The following is a 22,857-nucleotide window of genomic DNA, read 5'->3' on the forward strand; positions in this document are numbered from 1 at the left end:
TATAGAAAAATCTATAGAATTTAATTTTTCTATAGAACATTTTCCAAAAACATTTCTTTTGAAAAAAAAAGCAAAATTTCTCAGTTCAACCAGCATAAAATTCGATAGAAATCCCACTCCCCAGACGTTCCCACGGAGTTTGTTCTCGCACTTACCATCAGCCGATACCCCAGCTCTTCCCCTCTCCCCCCACGTAACTCCAAAGGTTGTAGTCCAACCTCAGCCGTCCTATGTATAACCTCGACCCCCCAGTAAACGACTCTCTCCGCGCCGTGGCGTACCGCGTGTGCTCTCTCCGGGATCTCCTCCAGCCTCGAAAAAAGCTCTCGCACCTCCCCACGACCCCTGACCCTCCGATGGTCCCGAGTGACTTCCCCCAGGTCTCCGCCTCTCTTTAACCAGTGAAAAACCTCCGTGATGGCACCAGCGCGAAGACGACCCCTGCACCCTGGCTCGCCGAGTGGTTCCCCTGGGAGTAGCTTCCGCTCGTCGCGCCTGAACTTCCGGCCGACCTCGGGCATGCAGGAGGACCGGGGCGGCACCAAGCCCACGACCACCCCGAGCTCGATAGGTCTCGTCCTGATGACGATGCTCCTCCACATCTGCAAGAAGTCCTTGCTGTTTGATCCCCGCCTCAAGGTCACCATCTACTGCGGCGCGATATTTGTCGTCTCGCTGGTGGCCGACCTGGCCCCGCCCCCGAAGACGTACCTGGCGAGGTCGGACAACGTCTTCAACAGGTTCTTCGTCAAGTGGGGGTGGGGGTGGCTGCTGACGGTGTTGGTGCCCTGGGTGCTGCTGACGGGGTACACGATAGGCTGTGGGAAGAGGTCGATCGTCGTGAGGCACCTCCTGAGGGTCGTCGTGGCGAGCTTCTTCTGGTTCGCCTGGACCAAGCTCTTCCTCCACGTGGAGAACACCTACGGCAGGTGCCTGGGGACGAGGGAGAACGACCTCCAGAGGAAGACGAGCTGCCTCAGGGCGGGCAAGTTCTGGAGTGGCTTCGACATATCCGGACACACCTTCATCCTCATCTACTCCAGTCTCATCCTCGCGGAGGAGGGGGCAGCCCTCGTGGGCTGGGAGGGCATCAACGACATGGTCCTCAAGGAGGAGCACTCCAGGTGTGTTCAGGAGAGGAGTGCGAGCCCCCTGAAGGAGCTGACGGACAACGAACTCGAGTTCCTGAAGATGACGCACAGGGGGCTGAGCCCTTATGTCAGGGGACTCTTCGTGGGGATGACGCTCCAGCAGGTGCTGTGGGACGTCATGGTTGTGTCCACCATGCTTTATTATCACACGATGATCGAGAAGTTCGTCGGGGGCATCATCGCGGTGCTGATGTGGTTCGTCACCTACAGGTGGTGGTTCACTCTGAGTCAGGGGGGGCTCCTGCTGCCGGGGGATGGGGTCTTCAAGTATAATGAGAATAGGAGGACTGCCGGGGCCGGGAGGACGAGGAGGAATACACTGAATGGGGTGGGACCGAGCTTCATGGGGATGCCTCTGAGGACCGCGCAGAGGGAGGAGGGTAGGGGGACTGGGAATGGAGGGGGCTCTCGGTGAAAATTAGAGGTTTGCGGTGGGACGGCTTTTTCAGGGAATTTTTTGGAATTCTATTGCTGTTCTATTAGGAGTCTATGAGCGAAGCAGTAAAACAGGTGAAAAAATTCAAGAGAAAAACGACGAATTTTTTGGAAAATTCTATTAGATTTCTATTGAACTTTCTATTACTTTTTGGCTAATTCTATTGAAATGTTCTATAGAAAAAGTAAAAAAAACGATTTTTCTATAATAGTATATTTCGTAACGAGTGCAAAAAAGTGTTTTTTGGCGAGTGGGAGGTTTATATCACGAGCCGAAGGCGAGTGAATAATCCCACGAGCGAAAAAACATTTTTTCACGAGTTACGAACAATATTTTTCATCACAATGTGGCGGAAATTAGACTTTTAGGCACGCGGAGCGTGCCGAAAAGTTCACTTTTCGTCACAGCGTGATGAAAAACTTATTTTATTGAGATATTTGCTATAGAATTTCCTCAGCTCAAATTTTTCAATTTTTTTGTTTGATTTTCTTGATGGGAAGAAAATAAAAAGAGAATGAAAAAAAAAGAAAAATTTAAGCCGAGGAAATTCTATAGAAAATATCTGAAGAGAATAAGTTACTGAAAAATCGAATTCTATAGACAATTTCAATAGAATCGGCCAAAAACTTATAAAAAGTTCAATATCAATTCAATAGATTTTTTTAACGAAAAAAATGGGTTTAGCTATGGCCCAGTTTTCAGCGAGTATCTCGAAATCTAAGGCAGACACCAAAATTTTTGTTATAACCTTTTTTGTAGAGCGAATTGAGAGCTACAAAAAAAATCTTCACGAAAATTTCGTTATCTCCCTTAAAATCGAAGATATTTCTCGAAAACTTGAACGGTTTTACCGCTTCGTTACTGATTTGATTGAAGAAAGTCAATAGATTTCCATTTCTTAAATTTTTTCATTATTATCTTCTCATCATCATTATTTCGATCATTGGTATGAAATTCTAGATTAATTCATTTTCTCAAAAAAAAAAATTCATTTTTTCGACAACCCTCCCATTGCCATAAATAATCTGTAAAAAAATTGAATTCATCCATTACAAAGATCCCTTGAACTGTTCTCCTGAAACCCCTCATTTTCGAGATGAATGTACAATCACCAAAAATGTAAAATTCTACTTATTGTCTCCCCACTTCATTAGTTAACTCAGCCATGATGTTTCTGTTATTTCTCTTGGGTTGTGTGAATGCATAATCGTTAATAATTATAAGGAGTGGTATTTTTCATAAAAAAACTCTTGTAAATTCATTGGAGTGTTAATTCGTACACATATTTATAAGATAATCGTGGTGCACTGTAACTATTTAAATAGTATTTATGAATTTTGGTACTGGAGTTGTATTTATTGATAAATTAATATAAAATTAACGTAATAAAAATGCGACAGGGTGTTCACGCTCTCTCTTGTGGTAACACTTGTCATTATTCATCACGAAGGAGTACAAAATGATGAATATCGCGTAGAGACATTTAATTGTTGAAAACTGATTTATATGACGAATGATCGAGTGAGTAGTGAATAAAAATTTAACAGCTGAGTCGATTGAAGTCTTCACTGGTCTACTATCTGTTTTAATTACTAACAATCTCACCAGACTATGAATATTTCATGGATGCGTTCACATGATTGACCTCTCGCACTCGAAACAGTCTACAATTCCACAGTTGAATGTCAACTTTTTGTTCAGTGAATTCTTATCGATCTTTGACTTCGACGTCATGTGGGGATCTGGTGACTCTCGGTTTGGGTGTAGAATTGCTCGCCGAACCACTCTGGATGCAATTCAAGATAACTAGAAAAAAAATCATGAATATTTATATTTATAATTATAATTATTATTCAATTATTTAGTGTAAATGTCTTTAACTAAACTTTTTTGTTTCATTTAGACTAGTTTGGGGATATCTTTTGAGTCTAGTGGCTTTAGAAAATCTTTAAATTCATAAATTACAAAAAAACAATTCAATATTCACATGCAATGGACAGGGATACCCCAATTTATAAGATTTAATTTTGATAAATTTCGTACATTTAAAATCAATTATGAATTTCCGGAATTTTGACTACTTTAAATCAATTTACCAATAATTGAAATTATTGACTTTATTGATGGCATGACTCAGTGATGATTGAAAATCTACCACTGATTATTAATTAATAATTTTCATACTATGATAAAAAATAACATTATGAAACCAGATTAAGTCGATTTTGCCTCTCGGCCACTTTTCCCTGATTATCTCGAAATCCACGTGAGACAGCAAAATTTTCGTTAGGACCTTTTTTGTAGCCCTCAATTCGCTCTACAAAAAAGTTCCTTACAAAAATTTCGTTATCTCCCCTAGTTTCGGAGATATTCCTCGAAAACTCAGCCGAATTGACATTATTCCCTAAATTTTCCTCATAAATTTCGTTTTCTCAATGGCAATCAGTGAATTGAATACCTGAGGAACATGTCCAAGTGTTTAATCAACAATTTCATCTTCTTCGCTGGCATATCCGTTGCCTGCAGTAAATCCGGAAGTTTAACAAACAATCTGGCGAGATGAACAGCCCCAAAGTAGGTGGCAGGACTGGGTCCCCCGTCCCTCCTGGTGGCCTCTGGCATGAGCCTCCACTTGTTGGCCTCATCCAGAAGGGCTCCAATCTGGGCTGGTGGTACCACTGGATACCTCGAGGTCGCCCCTCGAGGGCTCGAGCACCTCGAGCTCGTGCTAGCTATGCTGGAGACGTTTCCTGGCTCCTGCTTCACGTCGTCGTACGATCTCAACTGGCGTGTGTCCTCCACAGAACTCACCCTGCACGATCGCAATTTCCTCTTCACTGAGGACACTGGCTTACCCGGGGGATCACTCTCCGCTATTTCGTGCTCTCTGAATGGGGGGAGGTGGGCGTATTCTATGTCCTCTATTTCTTCTTTTATCGTTAATTCAGGAGTGCTGAAAAGATTAAAATTCAGTACTGCAGGGGCAAAAATATTCTGTTGGAGTTGTAGTGAAATCTCTATTTTTGCGCAGTTTTTTTTTTCAATTGAAATGGTCAATGGAAAACGTTCCGTAGAAAAAATTAATAAAAGTCCATTTTTCTGTTCAAATTATTCTATTGACATATTTTTCAATTTTTTTTATTTCGTTTTCTAATGAAAAGAGAAGAAATAGTGGAAAAAACAGAAAATTATTGTCGAGGAATTCATATAGAAGTACTCAGATTCCTATAGTACTATCTTTCGAACGTTATCTCGATGTTTTTTTTCATCTTTCGTCATCTAAAATTGTCAATTGAGTCCTGCATCATGCAGAAGTCTTGAGAAATTATGAATGAATAATAAAAAATAGAAGGAATTCTTAATTTTTTCAAAGAGCATTTTTTATTTATATTCAGAATAAGTTGAGTAACAAGAAATTGAAAAATGTATCTGATTTACGGGGACAAATGGCGACCTGTCACCCAATATCATGCAGGGGGAAGACTGACTTCGTAAATCTTTTCCCACACTGCACAGAGACATTTATTACGGAAAAGGCTCTTTGAAAAAAATTGTAATATTTTGGAGAATTTTTTAATCACACTTTTATCACATAAAAATGGCAGATGTCACCTCCCATGAGGAGTTAGTGTTTTGTTATCCACCATGGAAAATGACAGCTAACAGATAATGAGCCACAGCGAATCAGATATTTGTAATTTCCACTTTTCTCAACTCATTCTGAATCTCAATTAAAACCTCTCTTTGAAAACCTTCAGAATTTTTTCTATTTTTTTATCATTCTATCATAATTTTTGGGAATTTCTACATGATGTACCACTCAATTGACACTTTTGTATTACGAAAGATGAAAAAATCCAGATAAAATTCGAAAGACAGTCCCGGGCCTTGAGGGCTACAAAAGTAATCGTAATAAAATATTACAAATTCGGTTATCCCTGCTCGCTACCCCCTTCACTAAATTCGTTAACATCCGAAGAACTCACTCAACAATTTCCTCCTTAATGACGACGGAATGTTCCGGGAACAGGAAGGCCTCCTTGAACCCATTGAACTGCTCCCGTTCCTCCCTGTAGAGCAGTAAATCCGGCAGAGTGAAGTCGAAGTAAATCCTGAGTCCATCGGCCACTTCCCTCGATATGTTGATCTCATTGAGGGTCTTCTCCATCGTGTTATTGGCCTTGGCCCTTCCCGACTTGTTCTCCGGTATGTTGGTCAGCTGAGTAGTGGTGAAGTGCTGCACCCAGGACTCCAGGATGCTCACAACAGTCGGTTGTGCGGGTAAAACCGCCAATTTATGCTTGTGAGTGATTAACTCGTAGTCCTGCTCCAGAATTCTCCTCAAGGTGCTGCCGATATCGATGTCGATGGCCGAGTGATGGCTCCCGCCACCGCCGCTGTCCTCGTCGTCGGTGGACTCCTCGTCGAAGTCTGAACTGCTCTCGTAGTCCTCCTCGGTGATGACCTCCTCGGTGTCGTAGTCGTCGTGCTGCCCCGAGCTTCCGTCCTCCGAGGAGCCTGTGGTGCCTGACGTCGCTCGACTCCCGCCGCTGCGCGCTCTCCTCCGGGAGTCGATGCCCGTCGAGAGGCGCTCCGAGAGCTTGTGGTTGCGGTTCTTTCTCTCTCGACGGTAGAGGTAGGCCCCCAACTGCAGCTGCGCCTTCTGCGCCAGGTCTCGCTGCAGCTGACGGTTCTCCTCGGTGTCCTTCAGGACGTACTCCTCGGTTACACATCTGTCCCAGGAGGAGTTCCAGCCCTGGGGGGAGACGTGGGTGAAAATTAACGTGGAGAGAAATTTTCTAGACAAATTCTAGCACGAGAAATGGCAAAAAAATTCTAGTGCTGTTAAGGGGAAACGGAACCCCTGCGTTTATATGAATCTTTAGAATTGGGTTTTCTCCTGCAACAATGCGATAATCGAGTCGATAAAGTAATACGAGGAAATTCTTAGAAGAACAATAGAAATTAATTAGTTTCTAATATTTTCCCTGATTATCTCGAAATCCACGTGAGACAGCAAAATTTTCGTCAGGACCTTTTTTGTAGCCCTTAATTCGCTCTACAAAAAAGGTCTTCACAAAAATTTCGTTATCTCCCTTAGTTTCGGAAATATTCCTCGAAAACTCAGCTGAATTAACATTATTCCTTAAATTTTCCTCATAAATTTCGTTTTCTCAATGGCAATTAGTGAATTGAATACCCGAATCGAGGGTTTGAAAATTAACGTGGAGAGAAATTTTCTAGACAAATTCTAGCACGAGAAATGGCAAAAAAATTCTAGTGCTGTTAAGGGGAAACGGAACCCCTGCGTTTATATGAATCTTTAGAATTGTGTTTTCTCCTGCAACAATGCGATAATCGAGTCGATAAAGTAATACGAGGAAATTCTTAGAAGAACAATAGAAATTAATTAGTTTCTAATATTTTCCCTGATTATCTCGAAATCCACGTGAGACAGCAAAATTTTCGTCAGGACCTTTTTTGTAGCCCTTAATTCGCTCTACAAAAAAGGTCTTCACAAAAATTTCGTTATCTCCCTTAGTTTCGGAAATATTCCTCGAAAACTCAGCTGAATTAACATTATTCCTTAAATTTTCCTCATAAATTTCGTTTTCTCAATGGCAATTAGTGAATTGAATACCCGAATCGAGGGTTTGAAAATTAACGTGGAGAGAAATTTTCTAGACAAATTCTAGCACGAGAAATGGCAAAAAAATTCTAGTGCTGTTAAGGGGAAACGGAACCCCTGCGTTTATAGGAATCTTTAGAATTGTGTTTTCTCATGCAATTATTATTTTTTATTCATTAAACTACTTCAGTGACTCAACAATGCGATAATCGAGTCGATGAAGTAATTTCACAGATAGAAATTGATAATTGTAGGAGAAAACACAATTCTAAAATTTGATGTAGACAAAGGGGTTTCGTCTGCTCTTAATAAAAATTCTAATGCTGATAAGAAAAATTCAAATGCTAAGAAAAATTCTAGTGCTGTTAAGGTAAAATTTCTTGGTATTTCTAAAATTTCTGGGGATTTCTGTGAAATTTTCACAGAAATATGGGAAAAAAATCACATTTTCCCCAATAAAATTTCTGATGCCGGCACTGGAATTTTTTTCTGGTCAGTCAAAAATTCTAGGGGTTTCTGGCAGTTTTTAGGTGTTTTCAGAGATTTTATTAACAAATTCTACAGGTTTTCTGCGATTTTTTGGAAGGAAAGGTTCAATGGAAAATATTCTGTAGGAATAATCAATAGGATGCGATTTTTCTGGATAATCTGTTTTATTGGGGTATTTTTATAGAGATTTCCTCAGCTCCAATTTTTCAAGTCTTTTTTTATGAAAAGAAGAAAAATAAAATGAGGAAAGTCGTGTCAAGGAATTCCTATAGAAAATTTTGCAAAAAAATTCTACTGGTTTTTTCAATAGAATAGTTTCTATCGGAAATTTTATTATAGAATGAGAAAAACTTGGAAAATTCTACAAAAAATATCTCAATAGAATAGACTGTCTAGAAAAATCTGATCCTGTTGACATCTTCTACACAATATTTTCTATTGAACACTTCAATCGAAAAAAGTTCAACAGAAACCCAGTAGAATTTTCATCGAATTCGCTACATTGTTCAATGAAATTTTTTCGTGCGCCCACCAATCACAAACCCCATCAACAACGAATAACTCTCCATGACAATCAAAATTCGATTGTTTACAGTCATTACGTCACAGCAACAGTCTGACTGTCAACAATGGGTTAGGGGTTTACCTGGAAGTGAATGAGATACTCCACAGCCTTCCTGCCCCTCTGATCCTTGTTCACAATGACATCCAAGACCTAGAACCGAAATCCCAGTGACTCCAGACCCTTCAATGCCCCCTGAATCGTGATTTTCCACGATTTCCTCTGATTGTTTACGATATTTTTGGGGTTAGGATTGAACCGCCAATTTCGCTGTCACCCTCGGCCGTCCCTAATCGCCCCCAGGAGACGACTCTGCACCCGTTAAATAATTTATTCACGCTCTCACCTTGGAATCGTAGAGGACTTTAGCCTTGGTAGGATCCGGCTCGTAACACAGGACTTTTTCACCATCGCTGAATTTAAATCTCTGCCCCCGCGTCGTCGCCATCTTCTCTTGCAGACACGAGAGGATTTCGGAGCAGTCGGAGTCCGCTCACTGCCGAGAGTTATTTTGCTGATTGATTGCGATCGTAATGGCGTTGTTCACTAAATTAATCAACAATTTCAGTCGAAGTCTTGTCCTGTCACACCCCCAGAGGACTTTCAGTGTCAGTCATGTCTCGAGGATTAAAGAGTGTGAGTGGAAATCGTGAAAACATAACCTTCAACGTTATTGTTGAATGTTATATTTTAGAGTCTGTCAATTTCTTGAGATTGTACGCACGAAAAATTTCAGTGAAACAACTAGAAAATTCTGTTGGATTTATGTCGAAGTTTCTATTGGGTTTTGCGACGATTCTGATGAAAAATTGGACAGATTATCTGCGCATTTTTTTGTTGTAAAAAGACTCCATGGAACATGTTCTGTAGCAAAAATTAATAGATTTAGATTTTNATGAGAAAAACTTGGAAAATTCTACAAAAAATATCTCAATAGAATAGACTGTCTAGAAAAATCTGATCCTGTTGACATCTTCTACACAATATTTTCTATTGAACACTTCAATCGAAAAAAGTTCAACAGAAACCCAGTAGAATTTTCATCGAATTCGCTACATTGTTCAATGAAATTTTTTCGTGCGCCCACCAATCACAAACCCCATCAACAACGAATAACTCTCCATGACAATCAAAATTCGATTGTTTACAGTCATTACGTCACAGCAACAGTCTGACTGTCAACAATGGGTTAGGGGTTTACCTGGAAGTGAATGAGATACTCCACAGCCTTCCTGCCCCTCTGATCCTTGTTCACAATGACATCCAAGACCTAGAACCGAAATCCCAGTGACTCCAGACCCTTCAATGCCCCCTGAATCGTGATTTTCCACGATTTCCTCTGATTGTTTACGATATTTTTGGGGTTAGGATTGAACCGCCAATTTCGCTGTCACCCTCGGCCGTCCCTAATCGCCCCCAGGAGACGACTCTGCACCCGTTAAATAATTTATTCACGCTCTCACCTTGGAATCGTAGAGGACTTTAGCCTTGGTAGGATCCGGCTCGTAACACAGGACTTTTTCACCATCGCTGAATTTAAATCTCTGCCCCCGCGTCGTCGCCATCTTCTCTTGCAGACACGAGAGGATTTCGGAGCAGTCGGAGTCCGCTCACTGCCGAGAGTTATTTTGCTGATTGATTGCGATCGTAATGGCGTTGTTCACTAAATTAATCAACAATTTCAGTCGAAGTCTTGTCCTGTCACACCCCCAGAGGACTTTCAGTGTCAGTCATGTCTCGAGGATTAAAGAGTGTGAGTGGAAATCGTGAAAACATAACCTTCAACGTTATTGTTGAATGTTATATTTTAGAGTCTGTCAATTTCTTGAGATTGTACGCACGAAAAATTTCAGTGAAACAACTAGAAAATTCTGTTGGATTTATGTCGAAGTTTCTATTGGGTTTTGCGACGATTCTGATGAAAAATTGGACAGATTATCTGCGCATTTTTTTGTTGTAAAAAGACTCCATGGAACATGTTCTGTAGCAAAAATTAATAGATTTAGATTTTTCTAGGGGAGGGTAGGGTAAAACGGACACTTTTGACTTTTTTTGAAATATTTATGACGTGTTGAATTGTTCATGAAATGGAATAATTTTATTTTTCATTTGAAAAACAATGATTCCTCTTTGTGATGAGCTTAGACTGAGCTCAATTGATAAATCTGTTTCTGAGTTATGAATATTTTTAAAAAAGTCAAAAGTGTTCATTTTACCCTACCCTTCCCTATTCAACTTATTTATTTATTTTTTTGTAAAAAGAGAAGAAATAGAATGGAAAAAACCTGGAAAATTCATGTCCAAGAATTGCTGTAGAAAATTTGAGCTGATGAATTTCTACAGAAAAATTGATTTCTGTTGATTTGTTCTATTGAAAAAAAAAAGACAAGCTGCGGAATTTTTCAATAAATTCAGCCAAAAATGATAGATTTTCAATAGAAATACAATAGAATTTCCTAGGGAATTCGCTAGCAAATATTAGTTCCTAATTCTACTCAAGATTTTTTTCTGTAAAAAATATTCAATAGCAACTATTTTATAAAAAAAAGTAGAATTTCCTTTTTCAATACTTTTTCTATAGGAATTCTTGACATGAATTTCTATAGAAAATACTCCAATAGAATTATTTGCATCGAGAAAATAGCATTCTACTGATTTTTTCTGTAGAATTTTCCCCATTGACTAAATTTAAAAAAACGTGCAGATAATCTGAGGAATTTCTCAACAGAATGGGCCAAAAATTAGTAGAAAGAATTTTCTATCTAATTCACTAGGTTTACCTATGAATTTTTTTCGTGCGTTAATTTCTTTGTAAACTACTCCCCCTGGGTAGAAAAACGCATGAACTCAGTCACTTTAATCCCCAAAAACTGCGTGAATTCTAGTCATCGAGAAGAAGGAGGGAAAGACATTGATCATCGAGGCAAAAATAGTCGAAGACCCGAAGGAGAAGAATCTGCTGCAGCCTGCGAGTAACGGAGCGTGCCTGCTCTGTTCAGCAGGAGTTTACGTGAAACACACCGTAATTAATCACTTTTATCAACGAATGACAATTCTCTCGGCCTCTGTGAACTGTTGAAATACCATTTTGAGGCTTCAGAAGTTCAAAAATTATTTTCACCCATTTAGTGTCCATTGAACATTTCCATTGAGGAAAAATGTACAGGAAATTCTATCATAATATTTAATATTCATATACAATATTATTATTTATATATATTATTTAATATTTTTATATATAATATTTTCTACTGACAATTCCCAATGAAAAAACAATGGCAGAAAAGCTGTGAATTTTTCAATGGAAGTGGAATAAGAATTCAGTAAAATTTCCTAGACTTTTCTATAAAAATTTTTTTCGTGAATGAACTTCACGTCCATTTTCCCAATTAATGAATTCATCCCCTTGCAGGATGTCTTGATCCTGAGCCAATTCCTTCGGTCAGACGGTCGCCTAATGCCCAGGAGGGTCACCGGCCTGTGCAGAACTCAGCAGAAACGACTGAACAAACTCGTGGCAATGTCGCAGAAGGCCGGCCTCATGCCCAACCTCAATCCTCCTAATAGTAATAGAGATCCCAAAAAGAGACAGGGATTCAAAGCCTTCAATGTCTACTATGATGAGACCACTATCGAAGCTAAATTCCACAACGTTGCTTGGAGATGAGGTGTTTGTGGTGGGATTAATGAAGTTAATGTAAATAAATGATGCGTTGATTAAAGATAATTAATGATATAATCACAATCACGAATATTTTTGACCATTAGCTAAACCAAAAACTGGCCCTCAGGGTGTCTATTCTTTGTTCAGTACATCACTATATTTCTCAGTTAAATTCAGTCTATCAGTGACTCAGCAAGTGAATTATTCGACAATTCAATAACGAAGTGGTCAAACGGTTCAAGTCGATTTTGGCTAGATCCATTCGATTGGCCAGTTTTCAATGAATATCTCGAAATCTAAGGGAGATAGCAACGTTTTTCTCATGACCTTTTTTGTAGAGCGAATTCAGTGCTATTAAAAAGGTTATTATGAAAATTTCGCTATCTCCCTTCAATTCGGAAATATTTCTGGAAAACTCAACTAAAGAATAAATTGACTTAAATTGTTTGACCACTTCGCTGATTTTCGTCAATGATATCGAGATCCTCAACGTCCTCTTTCATTACCTCCTCGACTTCCTCTATGAACTCCTCATTCTGACCATTTTCGTGCCTTCGACTTGGTTGCCGAGGTCAGCGATGATGATGAAATCGGTTTTGCAGACTGACAGCTTTCGTCATAAAATTCAGTCAGATCTGCAACGAATAAAATGCATTCCAAAGGATAAAAAACAAATATAAAGTATCAGCTCATTTTAAGATATAGGGGTGGGTGAGGTAAAACGGACACTAGACTTTTTCAAAATTATTCATAACTCAGAAACAAATTGATCAATTGAGCTCAGTTTAGGCTCGTCACAAAGGGAAAGTTGAATATATGATTTTAATAAAAATATAAAGCAAAATAGATACTCAAATTTAATTTTTCTTCAAAATTTTCACGAATGCCATAATAACAAACAAAATGCCATTATGTTGCCACATTCGCTTCACTTCAGACTGGCAACGCTGCGCTTGTGTTCATTGTGTGCGTCAGTTCTGCTGCGCAAGTGCCTCCACTCGTGTGTGACAAATCCATCGGCAGAATCAGCCCTGGAGAGTTATTCATCAGCCAGCTGCCGAATCACTCCTCCAAATTCAATTCGCGAATATAATTCCCCCAAATTGATGAAGTGAATCAAGTGAAAATGGCGGATAACGAGCAGAAAGCGGTGCAGTTGATGGCCGATGCTGAGAAGAAGCTCGGCTCGTCGAAGGGTTTCTTCAGCTCCCTGTTCGGGTGAGTTTTGCCATATCGATTTGCCACAGATCATCGCACATCGCCACATGTTTCGTCATCACTATTTCGTGGCTTTTGCATGTCACTCCAATCGTCTGTGAGATTCGCACGGATTTTATTGCATTGGAAATGCTCGGGGGGATGAATTATTCAGGGAAATTGGCGAAACTTATGGATTTGATGGAGTGGGTGATGTCGTGTGTTTACGCAAGCGCGAGTGACACTTTGACAGGTAAACAATGGCCCCGGTGTCATCGAAATGCAACGGAGAATGGGTCCGGTGGGGTGATGATGATTTATCTGTTTCAATTCGGGGGAAAATTGATTCGGCTCTGGTACATAATTGAGAAGGACTTTATTATTTTCTATTATTAGGGAGAAGTAATCTAGCATTTCCCGGAGGTGCAAAAATCCCCTGACGGAAAACCGAAATAGAATAATTATATTCACAGATGCATATTTATTATTCATCATTGGATTTTTATTTTTCAGTTTGTTTACGTCTAATTAATCAATTGATTTATTCATTCATTCATTTTTTATTTATTTATTTATTCATTTGTTTATTTTTATTATTCTGTTCCCTATTCTTCATTTATAATCTATATTAATGGCATGATCATCATCACAATTATCATTATTCAGCATCATTGAAAAAGAGGAAAGAAGAAGATTGAAAAAGTGATGAAATAAAAAATTCCCTGAGGGAAAACCAAAATATGAAATAATTTTCACAGAGGCATATTTATTATTCATCATAGGATTTTTATTTTTCAATTTGTTTAATTCTATCTTATTAATCAATTGATTTATCCATTTGTTTATTTTTATTATTCTGTCCCTTATTCTTAATTTAATCTATATTAATGGCATGATCATCGTCCCAATTTGAAAAAGTGATAAAATAAAAAATTTCCTCAGAGAAAATCAAAACCTAAAATAATTTTCACAAATACATATTTAATATTCATCATAGGATTCTTGTTTTTCAATTTGTTCACTTCTAATTAATCTTTTGATTTATTTAATTGTTTATTTCTATTATTCTGTTTCTTACTCTTGTTTTATAATTCATATTAATCACCTGATTATCATCACAATTATCATTACTCAGCATCATTAGAAAAGAAGAGAGAAATAGATTTTTAAAAATGATAAAACAAATAGAAAAATTCAGAAAAAAGTTGAAAATCAACTTGTTGTGGATGAGTTAATAATTTTCCCCATTTTTCACACTTGCAGAAGTTCATCGAAGGTAGAGGAGGCAGTAGAATGCTATCAACGCGCAGCAAATCTCTTCAAGATGGCGAAGAAGTGGGGAAGCGCTGGGAATGCCTTCTGCGAGGCTGCATCGCTCCACGCCAAGGCTGGTAGCAAGCACGACGCCGCTACCAACTACGTTGACGCTGCCAATTGCTACAAGAAGACTGATGCAAACGGTACAGATTTGATTTTTTCTTTTCCGAGAGTCCAGAATAAGAGCAAAAAGTCCAGAAAATATTTTCGGGGGGTAAACGACTAGGGTATTTTGCAGAAGCATTACTAAATCCAGGAGAATTATGAAAACATATCGAGAGCTATTTTTCTCCAGAGAAGAATAATAGTAAAAATGGAATAAGCAAAACTGAGAAACTTTATGTCTAGGAATTCCTGTCTTTTAAACATGGAGACATTTCCTGTTTAAAAAACGTATCAATAATTAATATGATGCAAGGAATAAAATTCGATTAACAATTTGTGAGACTAATAATTCAATAATAATTTCATATAAATAATTTATCATAATTTCGTGTGGATTATCTCTTCTCTCCCTCTGGAAAAATATCAGTTATTGAAGAATAATAATGAAAAATGGAGTAAGCAAAGTTTAAAAACTTGATGTCGAGGAATTCCTGTAGAAAATGACATTTTCTGTTTAAGAAACCGTGCAATGAATTTAAAACGCTAACAAGGATTTCACAGAAAAAAATCTCTTGGAAAAAATCGTTTGAAGTCGTGAATTTTCATTGCAGAAGCGGCCAATTGCCTTCAGAAGGCGATTGAGATATACACGGACATGGGGAGATTCACCATGGCAGCCAAGCATCATCAGAGTATAGCGGAGATGTACGAGAGTGAAGCTGTGGACCTCGAACGCGCTGTTCACCACTATGAACAGGCTGCTGATTATTTTCGGGGCGAGGAGAGTATCTCATCAGCCAATAAATGTCTTCTCAAAGTCGCTCAGTATGCGGCACAGCTCGAAAACTACGAGAAAGCCATTCAGATTTATGAACAAGTGAGAATAACAACTATTTTATCCACTTCCAACTGAATTTAATTATAAATCGAATCAATAGCGAAAATTCTGGAGGCCATAGTTTTCTCGTTTTTTTAAATGTCTAATTATCTTGATAGAAAACGGGTTTACGATGAATTTTTTCCACTAAAATCATTTTTTAATTTTTAAAAATGATTTTAAAAAAATCAAAATCATTAATTTTTAAATTTAAATTTTTCAAAATGATTTTACACATTTTTTATGGAAATTTCCAGATTAAAAAAAAATTCTCTAGATAAATTGCATAAAGGGACTGCAACAATTTTCACATTTCAACAGTTAATTACCAATTGCGACGATTTTTCAAATCAATTATTCTGGAATTGTCTTGTAGGTCGCAGGAGCATCGCTGGACAGTCCTTTGCTCAAATACAGTGCTAAGGAATACTTCTTCAGAGCGGCCCTGTGCAATTTATGTGTAGACGCACTCAACGCACAACACGCCATCGAGCGTTACGAGGAGCAGTATCCAGCATTTCAAGATTCTAGGGAGTGCAAACTCATCAAGGTTGTATGATTAAATCGATACTGGCTCGTTGAAATTTAATAGAGTTCCCCTATCGACACCACGAGGGAAATAACGTTCTCTATCTCGTGACTGAATTCCAGAAATCTGTTCATTATGCATTTATCTCGACAAGCTGAAGATCGAGAGCTAAATGTTAAATGACAGTATCATTTCTGTACTGATTTCTCTAGTGAGTTATTCTATAGGAATTTCTGAAAATGACTTTTACAATTTTTTCGCGAAAGAATTCCTATAGAAAAAATCAAGAGAATAATTTATGTAAAAAATTGCTTTAAAAATGTCGAATTGAAATCATTTAAAAAAAAAAAAAAATCATTCCAGTTCCTCGAAATAATTTTTCTAGTCTTTTTCTACTCTACGTTTCTTCCCTTTTCATAAAAAATATTCTAAAAACTTGAAAAATTTTAGCCAAAGAATTTCTCCAGAAAATATCTCAATACTTCTCTTGAAAAAAAAAAATGTAAAAAGAAATTCTCCCAAACTTTTATCACTCCCCTCTAATAAACCGTTGCACAAATCTCCAGAGTCTGATCGACCACCTGGAGGAGCAGAACGTCGAGGGCTTCACAGACACTGTGAAAGAGTACGACTCAATATCCCGACTAGACCAGTGGTACACAACGATACTCCTTCGCATAAAGAAGCAAATTAACGATAACCCAGATCTCCGCTGATCGCCTGACACTTCAATTATTCGTAAGCTGTCCTTATCATCGGCATTCTCCCCCTACGATTCACTCATTGACCCTCACCCTGCGATTATAATTTACAATTCATTGATTAAATGATGAATTAAAGTAGTTGAACCTCATTATTTTGGAATTATCACCTCTTTCTCACCTTCCAGACATCAGATACTCAGTGATAACAAATGCTATCAGCCCCTCCCCCCATTATCAGGGCGAACTCTGGGGAATGAGAGAAAGAGACGTTTATCGATATTCGTAACAATGAATTCTGATGATTGTTAATTTATTGTATAGCATTTCTGTAATTATGAGTTGTTGTATTCATTAGCGTTGATTATCTGTGAATCGAGTGGATCTACTGCTGAGTGATGTATTTTATTGTTAATTAGGTGTGAGAAGACATTCGTTGTGAAGTGGTGAGACGTAACATCATGATTTCATTTTTTTAAGTTGATGAAAAAATCATAATTGTCACAATTATGAAATTACCTCGTTCACAAGTGATTTCAGTGGAAAATGTCGAGAGATTTTTCTCAGAGAATTTATTCTTCACGAAAAACATTCCCTCATTTTTATCTGGAATTAATAATTAACGAGGAATTCTCATAACTGTTCATCTTTTATTTTGCAGTTACGTCGTTAATGAGTGGAAAAAATTAACTGACATTTTCTCTCAGAGCCATTAGTTCCTGTAATGGTGAAGAAGTTGATTTAGTGAGCACGTGTCACCCCTTCACTCCACTAATGTTTAATTAATTTCTAATCAATTGTTGAGTATTGAAACAATTGCTCTTCGTTTTCATTAGACACTGAAAAATCCTATCATCAGCCATTTATCAAGTGTTATAATGCCAGTGCATACATTATAAAAAAGAAAAAAAATTGAGAAAAAAAATTAGGCGAGTGTTATTTCGATTAAAGATAATTAATTTGGGTAGTGGCCACGTAGTAGGCGTATAAATATTGCAAATGATACATGAGGCGTCACTAATCACGCTAATCACTGTATTAACTTCATCCAATGGGGTAACGATATGATGAATACGAATAAGGATTAAAAATGCAATTTTTATTATTAGATAAGTAATTAACTGGCTATAATCCAATGATTTGCGGGATTTATTGAATTCTTTCGACGCCTGGGTTTGATATCCAGGGGTTTATTAATATTCATTTTAAAAATATATCATGTACTATACTCGTACACTGAACAATTTCACACGTATGCTCTTGTATACGGGCGTAAACAATAAACATAAATTAACATTTAGAAAAATGTGTACAATTTTATTTAACAGTAGTTTTACTAAATTTTCGTTTTAAGATATTAACGAAATAGTCGAAGACAATTTTACAAATGTCTCTGAAACTAGTGGATCAATTGAAAAATATCAAAAACGATTTTTTATATTTTTCATAAGATGAATTTCTATAGAAGAACATATTTTACAAATGTTTTTCTCGCAATATTCTTTGATAGCGCTTTTTGTTCTGAAGACAGTCACTTTAAATCGTATGAATTGTGGTTTGAAGGCATAAATTAAAATTCCAGAGACATTTGCTAAACAGTTAGTGAATTAATCCTTCGGATTAATTGTCCTTTCCTTTCCTTCAACTTCTATTCTTCACAGCAGCCTCAACAATCAATCTCAACTCCTCCAACTTCTCAATACTCGAGACATCGATATTGAAGGACTTGACAGAATCACAAAACGTGTGAACATCGATTTCCAGCTGCACCCTGATTTTCTCGTCATCGGTAATTCCCTGGGTTTCAGGTTGAGGTGCACCTGACGACTTGTCCCTGATTTTCTTGAGCCTCCTGAGGCTCTCCTCGGTCTTCTGCACTGACTCCAGCACATCCTTGACCGAAACAAAATACCTGAAAGAGATTATCCAACTCAATCAACCAAATTTAACTAAAAACCTGAGATTATTCTCTAAAAAAAAAAATTAAAGTATTTCCACAGACTAAATTCCATATAAAAATCAAATTCTAATAATTTCCTCTGTAAAATATTCCCCACTGAACATCTTCATGTAAAAACCCTGCAATTATCGTCTAGAATGATGGAAAAACCCAGAATTTTTCGAGTTTTTTCAATAATTTTTTTTCATCAGTGATATTTACTGTTCAGCTAATCGTGAGAGCGCCATGAGCATCCACTGGTCGACCACCTGTTGTCCGACGCCCTGGTACATCTCCCGGAACTCCTTGAGCCCGCCGACAGCAGTCCTGACGTAAGCGCAAGCCTGTGTGGGTCTCTCCCTCATGGTCCTCCTGAATAGCCTGGGGATATCGCTGACCTGCTTCAGGCACTCGAGGCTCTTCCCCAGGAGTTCCCTGACGATCTGCTCACTGATCCCCGGCAAGTCAGCCCTCAAGCCTGCCCTCATCTCCTCGACGGAGGCCCTGAGGACCTCCTCGACAGAGCAAACGAGACTCCCCAGCTTCTCCTCAGCAAAAGCCAGCAATTTCTCGAGCTTTCCCTCGAACTTCATGACATCAGAGTGCAGATACACCAGGAACTCCAGTCTGCTGGGGGCTCCAGGGGTCCCCTGGGTCGTCCCCTCATTGCTCCAGATCCAGGTCTGCCTCAGGCTGCCCCCCACCCAGACCCTGAACCTCGAGCAAATCTGGAGATTGAGTTTCCAGAATTGATGCAGCAACTGGGGCAGGAAGATCCCATCGCTCCAGCACCTCTCCAGGCACCTCCAGGCGACCTCGGTTGGCTTCAGGGTGAACTCATCAGGGCTCCCACGAGGCTTCATCACCCCTGGTGACGCTGACTGCCCCAGAGTCTGCTCGACACTCCCTGCTATCTCCTGGAAACGAATCTGAAAGTAAACTGGGAGATTCCACTTCTTAAGGAACTGGAGGTAGAGAGGGTGAGCTCTCAGCTCGGACAGGATCCGGGGACTGCTGCAGTGGCTCTCCATCCTCTTCAGGTAGTCCAGGGTCTCCTTGTACCGCTGGTGGAAGAGGTCGGGGTTGCCAGCTGCGAAGATCGATTTCAGTCGTAACTCGATTTTCTCTTCCACTTCTATCTGTAATTTTTTTTGTTAGGGGTTTTAGGGAAAAATCTAGCTACAAATCCATCTACAATTCCATTAGCATTTCGCTGATTCTATTGGAAATTCGCAATAAAAATAAATTTTTAATAAAATATGTTATAGAAATCATAGGTAAAATTTGATGTTTGGAGACAACTTTTCGGTTGAGGTGTTTGCTTGGGAATTTCTCTCATGAAAAAGTCGAGCCGAGGAAATTCTACAGAAAATATGTGTATAGAATATTTATTTTATTTTTTATTGGACATTTGTTGTGAAAAAAACGTGCAGATGTACTGGAAAAAATAATCCTATTGGATTTCTATCGAACTTTCTATTCATTTTTGGTCTATTCTACTGAGGTATTTCCTATAGAATTTTCTCAGCTCAAAATTGAGTTTTTTTTGTTTGACTTTCTTGATGAAGAGAGAAGAAACATAGAATGAAAAAAAAACGTAGAAATTTTGAGCCGAGAAATTTCTATAGAAAATATTCTATAGATAAATTCAATAGAATTCGATTTTTCTATACAACTTATTCTATTGAGATATTTTCTGCAGACTTTCCTGGGCTCAAAATTACCAAGTTTTTTTGTTTGACTTTCTTGATGAAAAGAAAAGAAAAATAGAATGAAAAAAACCTGCAGATCTACTGTAAAAAACAATTCTATTGGATTTCTATCGAACTTTCTATTAATTTTTTATCTACTCTACTGAAATATTGAATAGTGAAAATTCTATAGATAAATTCAATAGCATTCGATTTTTCTATACAACTTATTCTATCGAGATATTTTCTATAGAATTTCCTCGGCTCAAAATTAAGTTTTTTTGTTTGACTTTCGTGATGAAAAGAAAAGAAAAATATAATGAAAAACGTAGAGATTTTGAAGGAAATTCTCCAGAAAACATCTCAATAGAATATATTCACCAACTTTTACACAGAATATTTTCCAACGACCATTTTAACAGAATCCCGCAAAAACTGCTGAATTCGCTTTTTCTACCAAACTTTATCCTGCGCATGAAACCGTCAAAAAAATAACAGAATTTCCACCAGAATTTCCCCCTCAATTCCCCATAATTCCCGCAAACACTTCACCAGAATAAATTCCCAACGCCACGAAATGAATCCTCACATACCCAATAAGAATTAACGACGAAGTTGAATCCCCTCCCCTGATGGGCCTCCAAGCTCCCCTCGATTGCGATGAGGCCCTTCATGCCCCCGCTCAGCACCTCCAGGAGTTTATCGTAGAGTCCCTGCAGACCCCTGGGTTCATTATAAATATTCTTCTCCACAATAACATCCTCAACAGCAGGGCCGACAATCCTCCTCCTGACCAAGTCCTCGGCCTCCCCGACCCTCCCCAAGCTCAGGTACACCCTGAGGCACCTCCCCAGCCGCCCCTCCGCCCCCTCCCCCTCCTGGAGGATGCCCACCAGCTGATCCGACAACGTCGTCATCAGGGCGTCCTCGAGTTCCTGGACATTGGCCTCGACCTCCGCCGAGAGGTACTGTCTGCACCTCGAGGAGTGAAATTTCAGTTGATTGTACTCTGTCGCCGCTCGCTCCAGGCGGTCCAGCTGGTGCTGGCGGTCGCCCCCACCCCCCAGCATCACCCGCAACTTCGTCAGGGACTTGTAGACCCTCCCCAGACTGTGCATGCACTGCTTCTCCTCCCTGATCCTCCGGTGCTCCCTCAGCCCCTCCGACATCTCCACCGTCGCCGCCTCCAGGGTCTGCCGGATCTGCAGCACTTCCTCGCGGATCTGACCCAGGGGCGACTCCAGGTGATCTATCGCCTTGTCCAGGCCTATCAGGTCCTTCGAGAGGTTCACGAAGTCCGCGTAGTCCTTGTTGATTAGCTCGATCATCGCTGAGCGCAGGATCTTCAGGTAGACCCCCAGGTCGTCGCGCATCGTCTCGAGGGTGGCGAGTTTGCGGTGGTCGTGGAGGAAGTTGTCGACGTCGAAGTCCGGGGCGATGAAGTCCGAGGACTTGAAACTGAGCTCCTCCGGGGCACGGGGAAGCGCGAATTCTGGGGGTTTCGACATTTTTCGGAACTTTGGGGGGAGGTTTTTATGGCGGGGGCGAGACGGGGGAACTTTGAGGGATGTTGTTGTTTTTTCGTAATGGTTGTGTCACTTTTAATGAAGAGGAAGGCGCTGAATGGGTTAGGGGTTTGACAGATCAGGGGAAGATTTCAAGATTTGTTGCTGTCGTGGAGGCGTCTAGGGAACACTGGAACGAGGGAAGTCACTAGATCTGGGGTTTTAGAGAGGTGAGAGGAAGGGGGGGGGCAAGAGAGGGCGGGATAATTCTCATTCAAGGGGAATTACAAACTGAATCGAACTGGAGCAATAGGTCGACAGCCGGAGACTGTTATTTATAAACAAATGGCGATGGTAAATCACTTGTAATTCGGTAGCAGATGAATGTAATGCATCTTGGAGTGTTTCAGGATCACTCAGTTGACTAGTAATTTTGAAAAACTGACGATGTAATAATTGAGAATCAACGTTCACACGACGAAAAAATTCGATTTTGGCGAAAGTCGACTTTCCCCTGGAAAAATCCAAGGTCTGACCCTTTGGCCCCAGGTAAAAATTTTTTTCTCATTTTTGACTTTTTCCACATACTTTTGAGAGATCTGGATAGCCCGTTGGCTGAATTATCGGAATCGACTTTCACTCGGCGAAAAAATTCGATTTTAGCGAAAGTCGACTTTCCCCTGGAAAAATCCAAGGTCTGACCCTTCGGCCCCAGGTAAAAAATGTTTTTTCTCATTTTTGACTTATTCCACATACTTTTGAGAGATCTGGATAGCCCGTTGGCTGAATTATCGGAATCCATTTTCACTCGGCCAAAAAATTCGATTTTGGCGAAAGTCGACTTTCCCCCTGAGAAAATCCAAGATCTGACCCTTCGGCCCCAGGTGAACAATTTTTTTTTTCATTTTTTACTTTTTCCACATACTTTTGAGAGTTCTGGATAACCCGTTGCCTGAATTATCGGAATCCACTTTCACTCGGCCAAAAAATTCGATTTTGGCGAAAGTCGACTTTGCCCTGAGAAAATCCAAGGTCTGACCCTTCGGCCCCAGGTAAAAAATTTTT

General features: G+C 39.4%; 5 protein-coding genes across 7 annotated transcripts; 3 read left to right on the top strand and 2 right to left on the bottom strand.

Annotated features, from left to right (window-relative positions):
* Positions 1–224: 224 nt before the first annotated feature.
* Positions 225–1,735, top strand: LOC107043297 (fat storage-inducing transmembrane protein). Its single transcript, XM_015264730.1, has one exon. The coding sequence runs from the start codon at positions 418–420 to the stop codon at positions 1,564–1,566; it is 1,149 nt and encodes a 382-aa protein (XP_015120216.1). The 5' UTR covers positions 225–417; the 3' UTR covers positions 1,567–1,735.
* A 1,416-nt stretch (positions 1,736–3,151) lies between these two features.
* On the bottom strand, positions 3,152–10,056 carry LOC107043338 (male-specific lethal 3 homolog). 2 transcript variants are annotated; one of them, XM_015264795.2, is made up of 5 exons: positions 9,731–10,056; positions 9,469–9,537; positions 5,574–6,343; positions 4,046–4,540; positions 3,152–3,393 (listed from the first exon to the last, which is right to left on the bottom strand). In XM_015264795.2, exons 1-5 carry the CDS (start codon positions 9,830–9,832, stop codon positions 3,318–3,320), a joined length of 1,512 nt encoding a protein of 503 aa, XP_015120281.1. In that variant the 5' UTR covers positions 9,833–10,056; the 3' UTR covers positions 3,152–3,317. The 2 variants fall into 2 exon arrangements, with proteins under 2 accessions (XP_015120281.1, XP_015120280.1); XM_015264794.2 differs by lacking the exons at positions 9,469–9,537; positions 9,731–10,056 and adding exons at positions 8,352–8,420; positions 8,614–8,939.
* On the top strand, positions 8,502–12,012 carry LOC107043339 (28S ribosomal protein S18a, mitochondrial). 2 transcript variants are annotated; one of them, XM_015264797.2, is made up of 3 exons: positions 8,502–8,903; positions 11,153–11,289; positions 11,680–12,012. In XM_015264797.2, the coding sequence occupies exons 1-3, from the start codon at positions 8,801–8,803 to the stop codon at positions 11,932–11,934; spliced, it is 495 nt and encodes a 164-aa protein (XP_015120283.1). In that variant the 5' UTR covers positions 8,502–8,800; the 3' UTR covers positions 11,935–12,012. The 2 variants fall into 2 exon arrangements, with proteins under 2 accessions (XP_015120283.1, XP_015120282.1); XM_015264796.2 differs by lacking the exon at positions 8,502–8,903 and adding an exon at positions 9,634–10,020.
* Positions 12,013–12,881: 869 nt separating this feature from the next.
* On the top strand, positions 12,882–17,957 carry LOC107043341 (alpha-soluble NSF attachment protein). The gene is made up of 5 exons (XM_015264799.2): positions 12,882–13,149; positions 14,392–14,588; positions 15,162–15,427; positions 15,804–15,977; positions 16,523–17,957. The coding sequence occupies exons 1-5, from the start codon at positions 13,058–13,060 to the stop codon at positions 16,670–16,672; spliced, it is 879 nt and encodes a 292-aa protein (XP_015120285.1). The 5' UTR covers positions 12,882–13,057; the 3' UTR covers positions 16,673–17,957.
* Positions 17,736–21,972, bottom strand: LOC107043340 (conserved oligomeric Golgi complex subunit 2). Its single transcript, XM_015264798.1, has 3 exons — positions 20,881–21,972; positions 18,819–19,735; positions 17,736–18,569 (listed from the first exon to the last, which is right to left on the bottom strand). The coding sequence occupies exons 1-3, from the start codon at positions 21,793–21,795 to the stop codon at positions 18,299–18,301; spliced, it is 2,103 nt and encodes a 700-aa protein (XP_015120284.1). The 5' UTR covers positions 21,796–21,972; the 3' UTR covers positions 17,736–18,298.
* Between the last annotated feature and the right edge of the window lie 885 nt (positions 21,973–22,857).

Source organism: Diachasma alloeum, unplaced genomic scaffold, assembly GCF_001412515.2.
Source record: "Diachasma alloeum isolate Michigan unplaced genomic scaffold, Dall2.0 Dall_scaffold_00558, whole genome shotgun sequence".
Lineage (NCBI taxonomy): Eukaryota > Metazoa > Arthropoda > Insecta > Hymenoptera > Braconidae > Diachasma > Diachasma alloeum.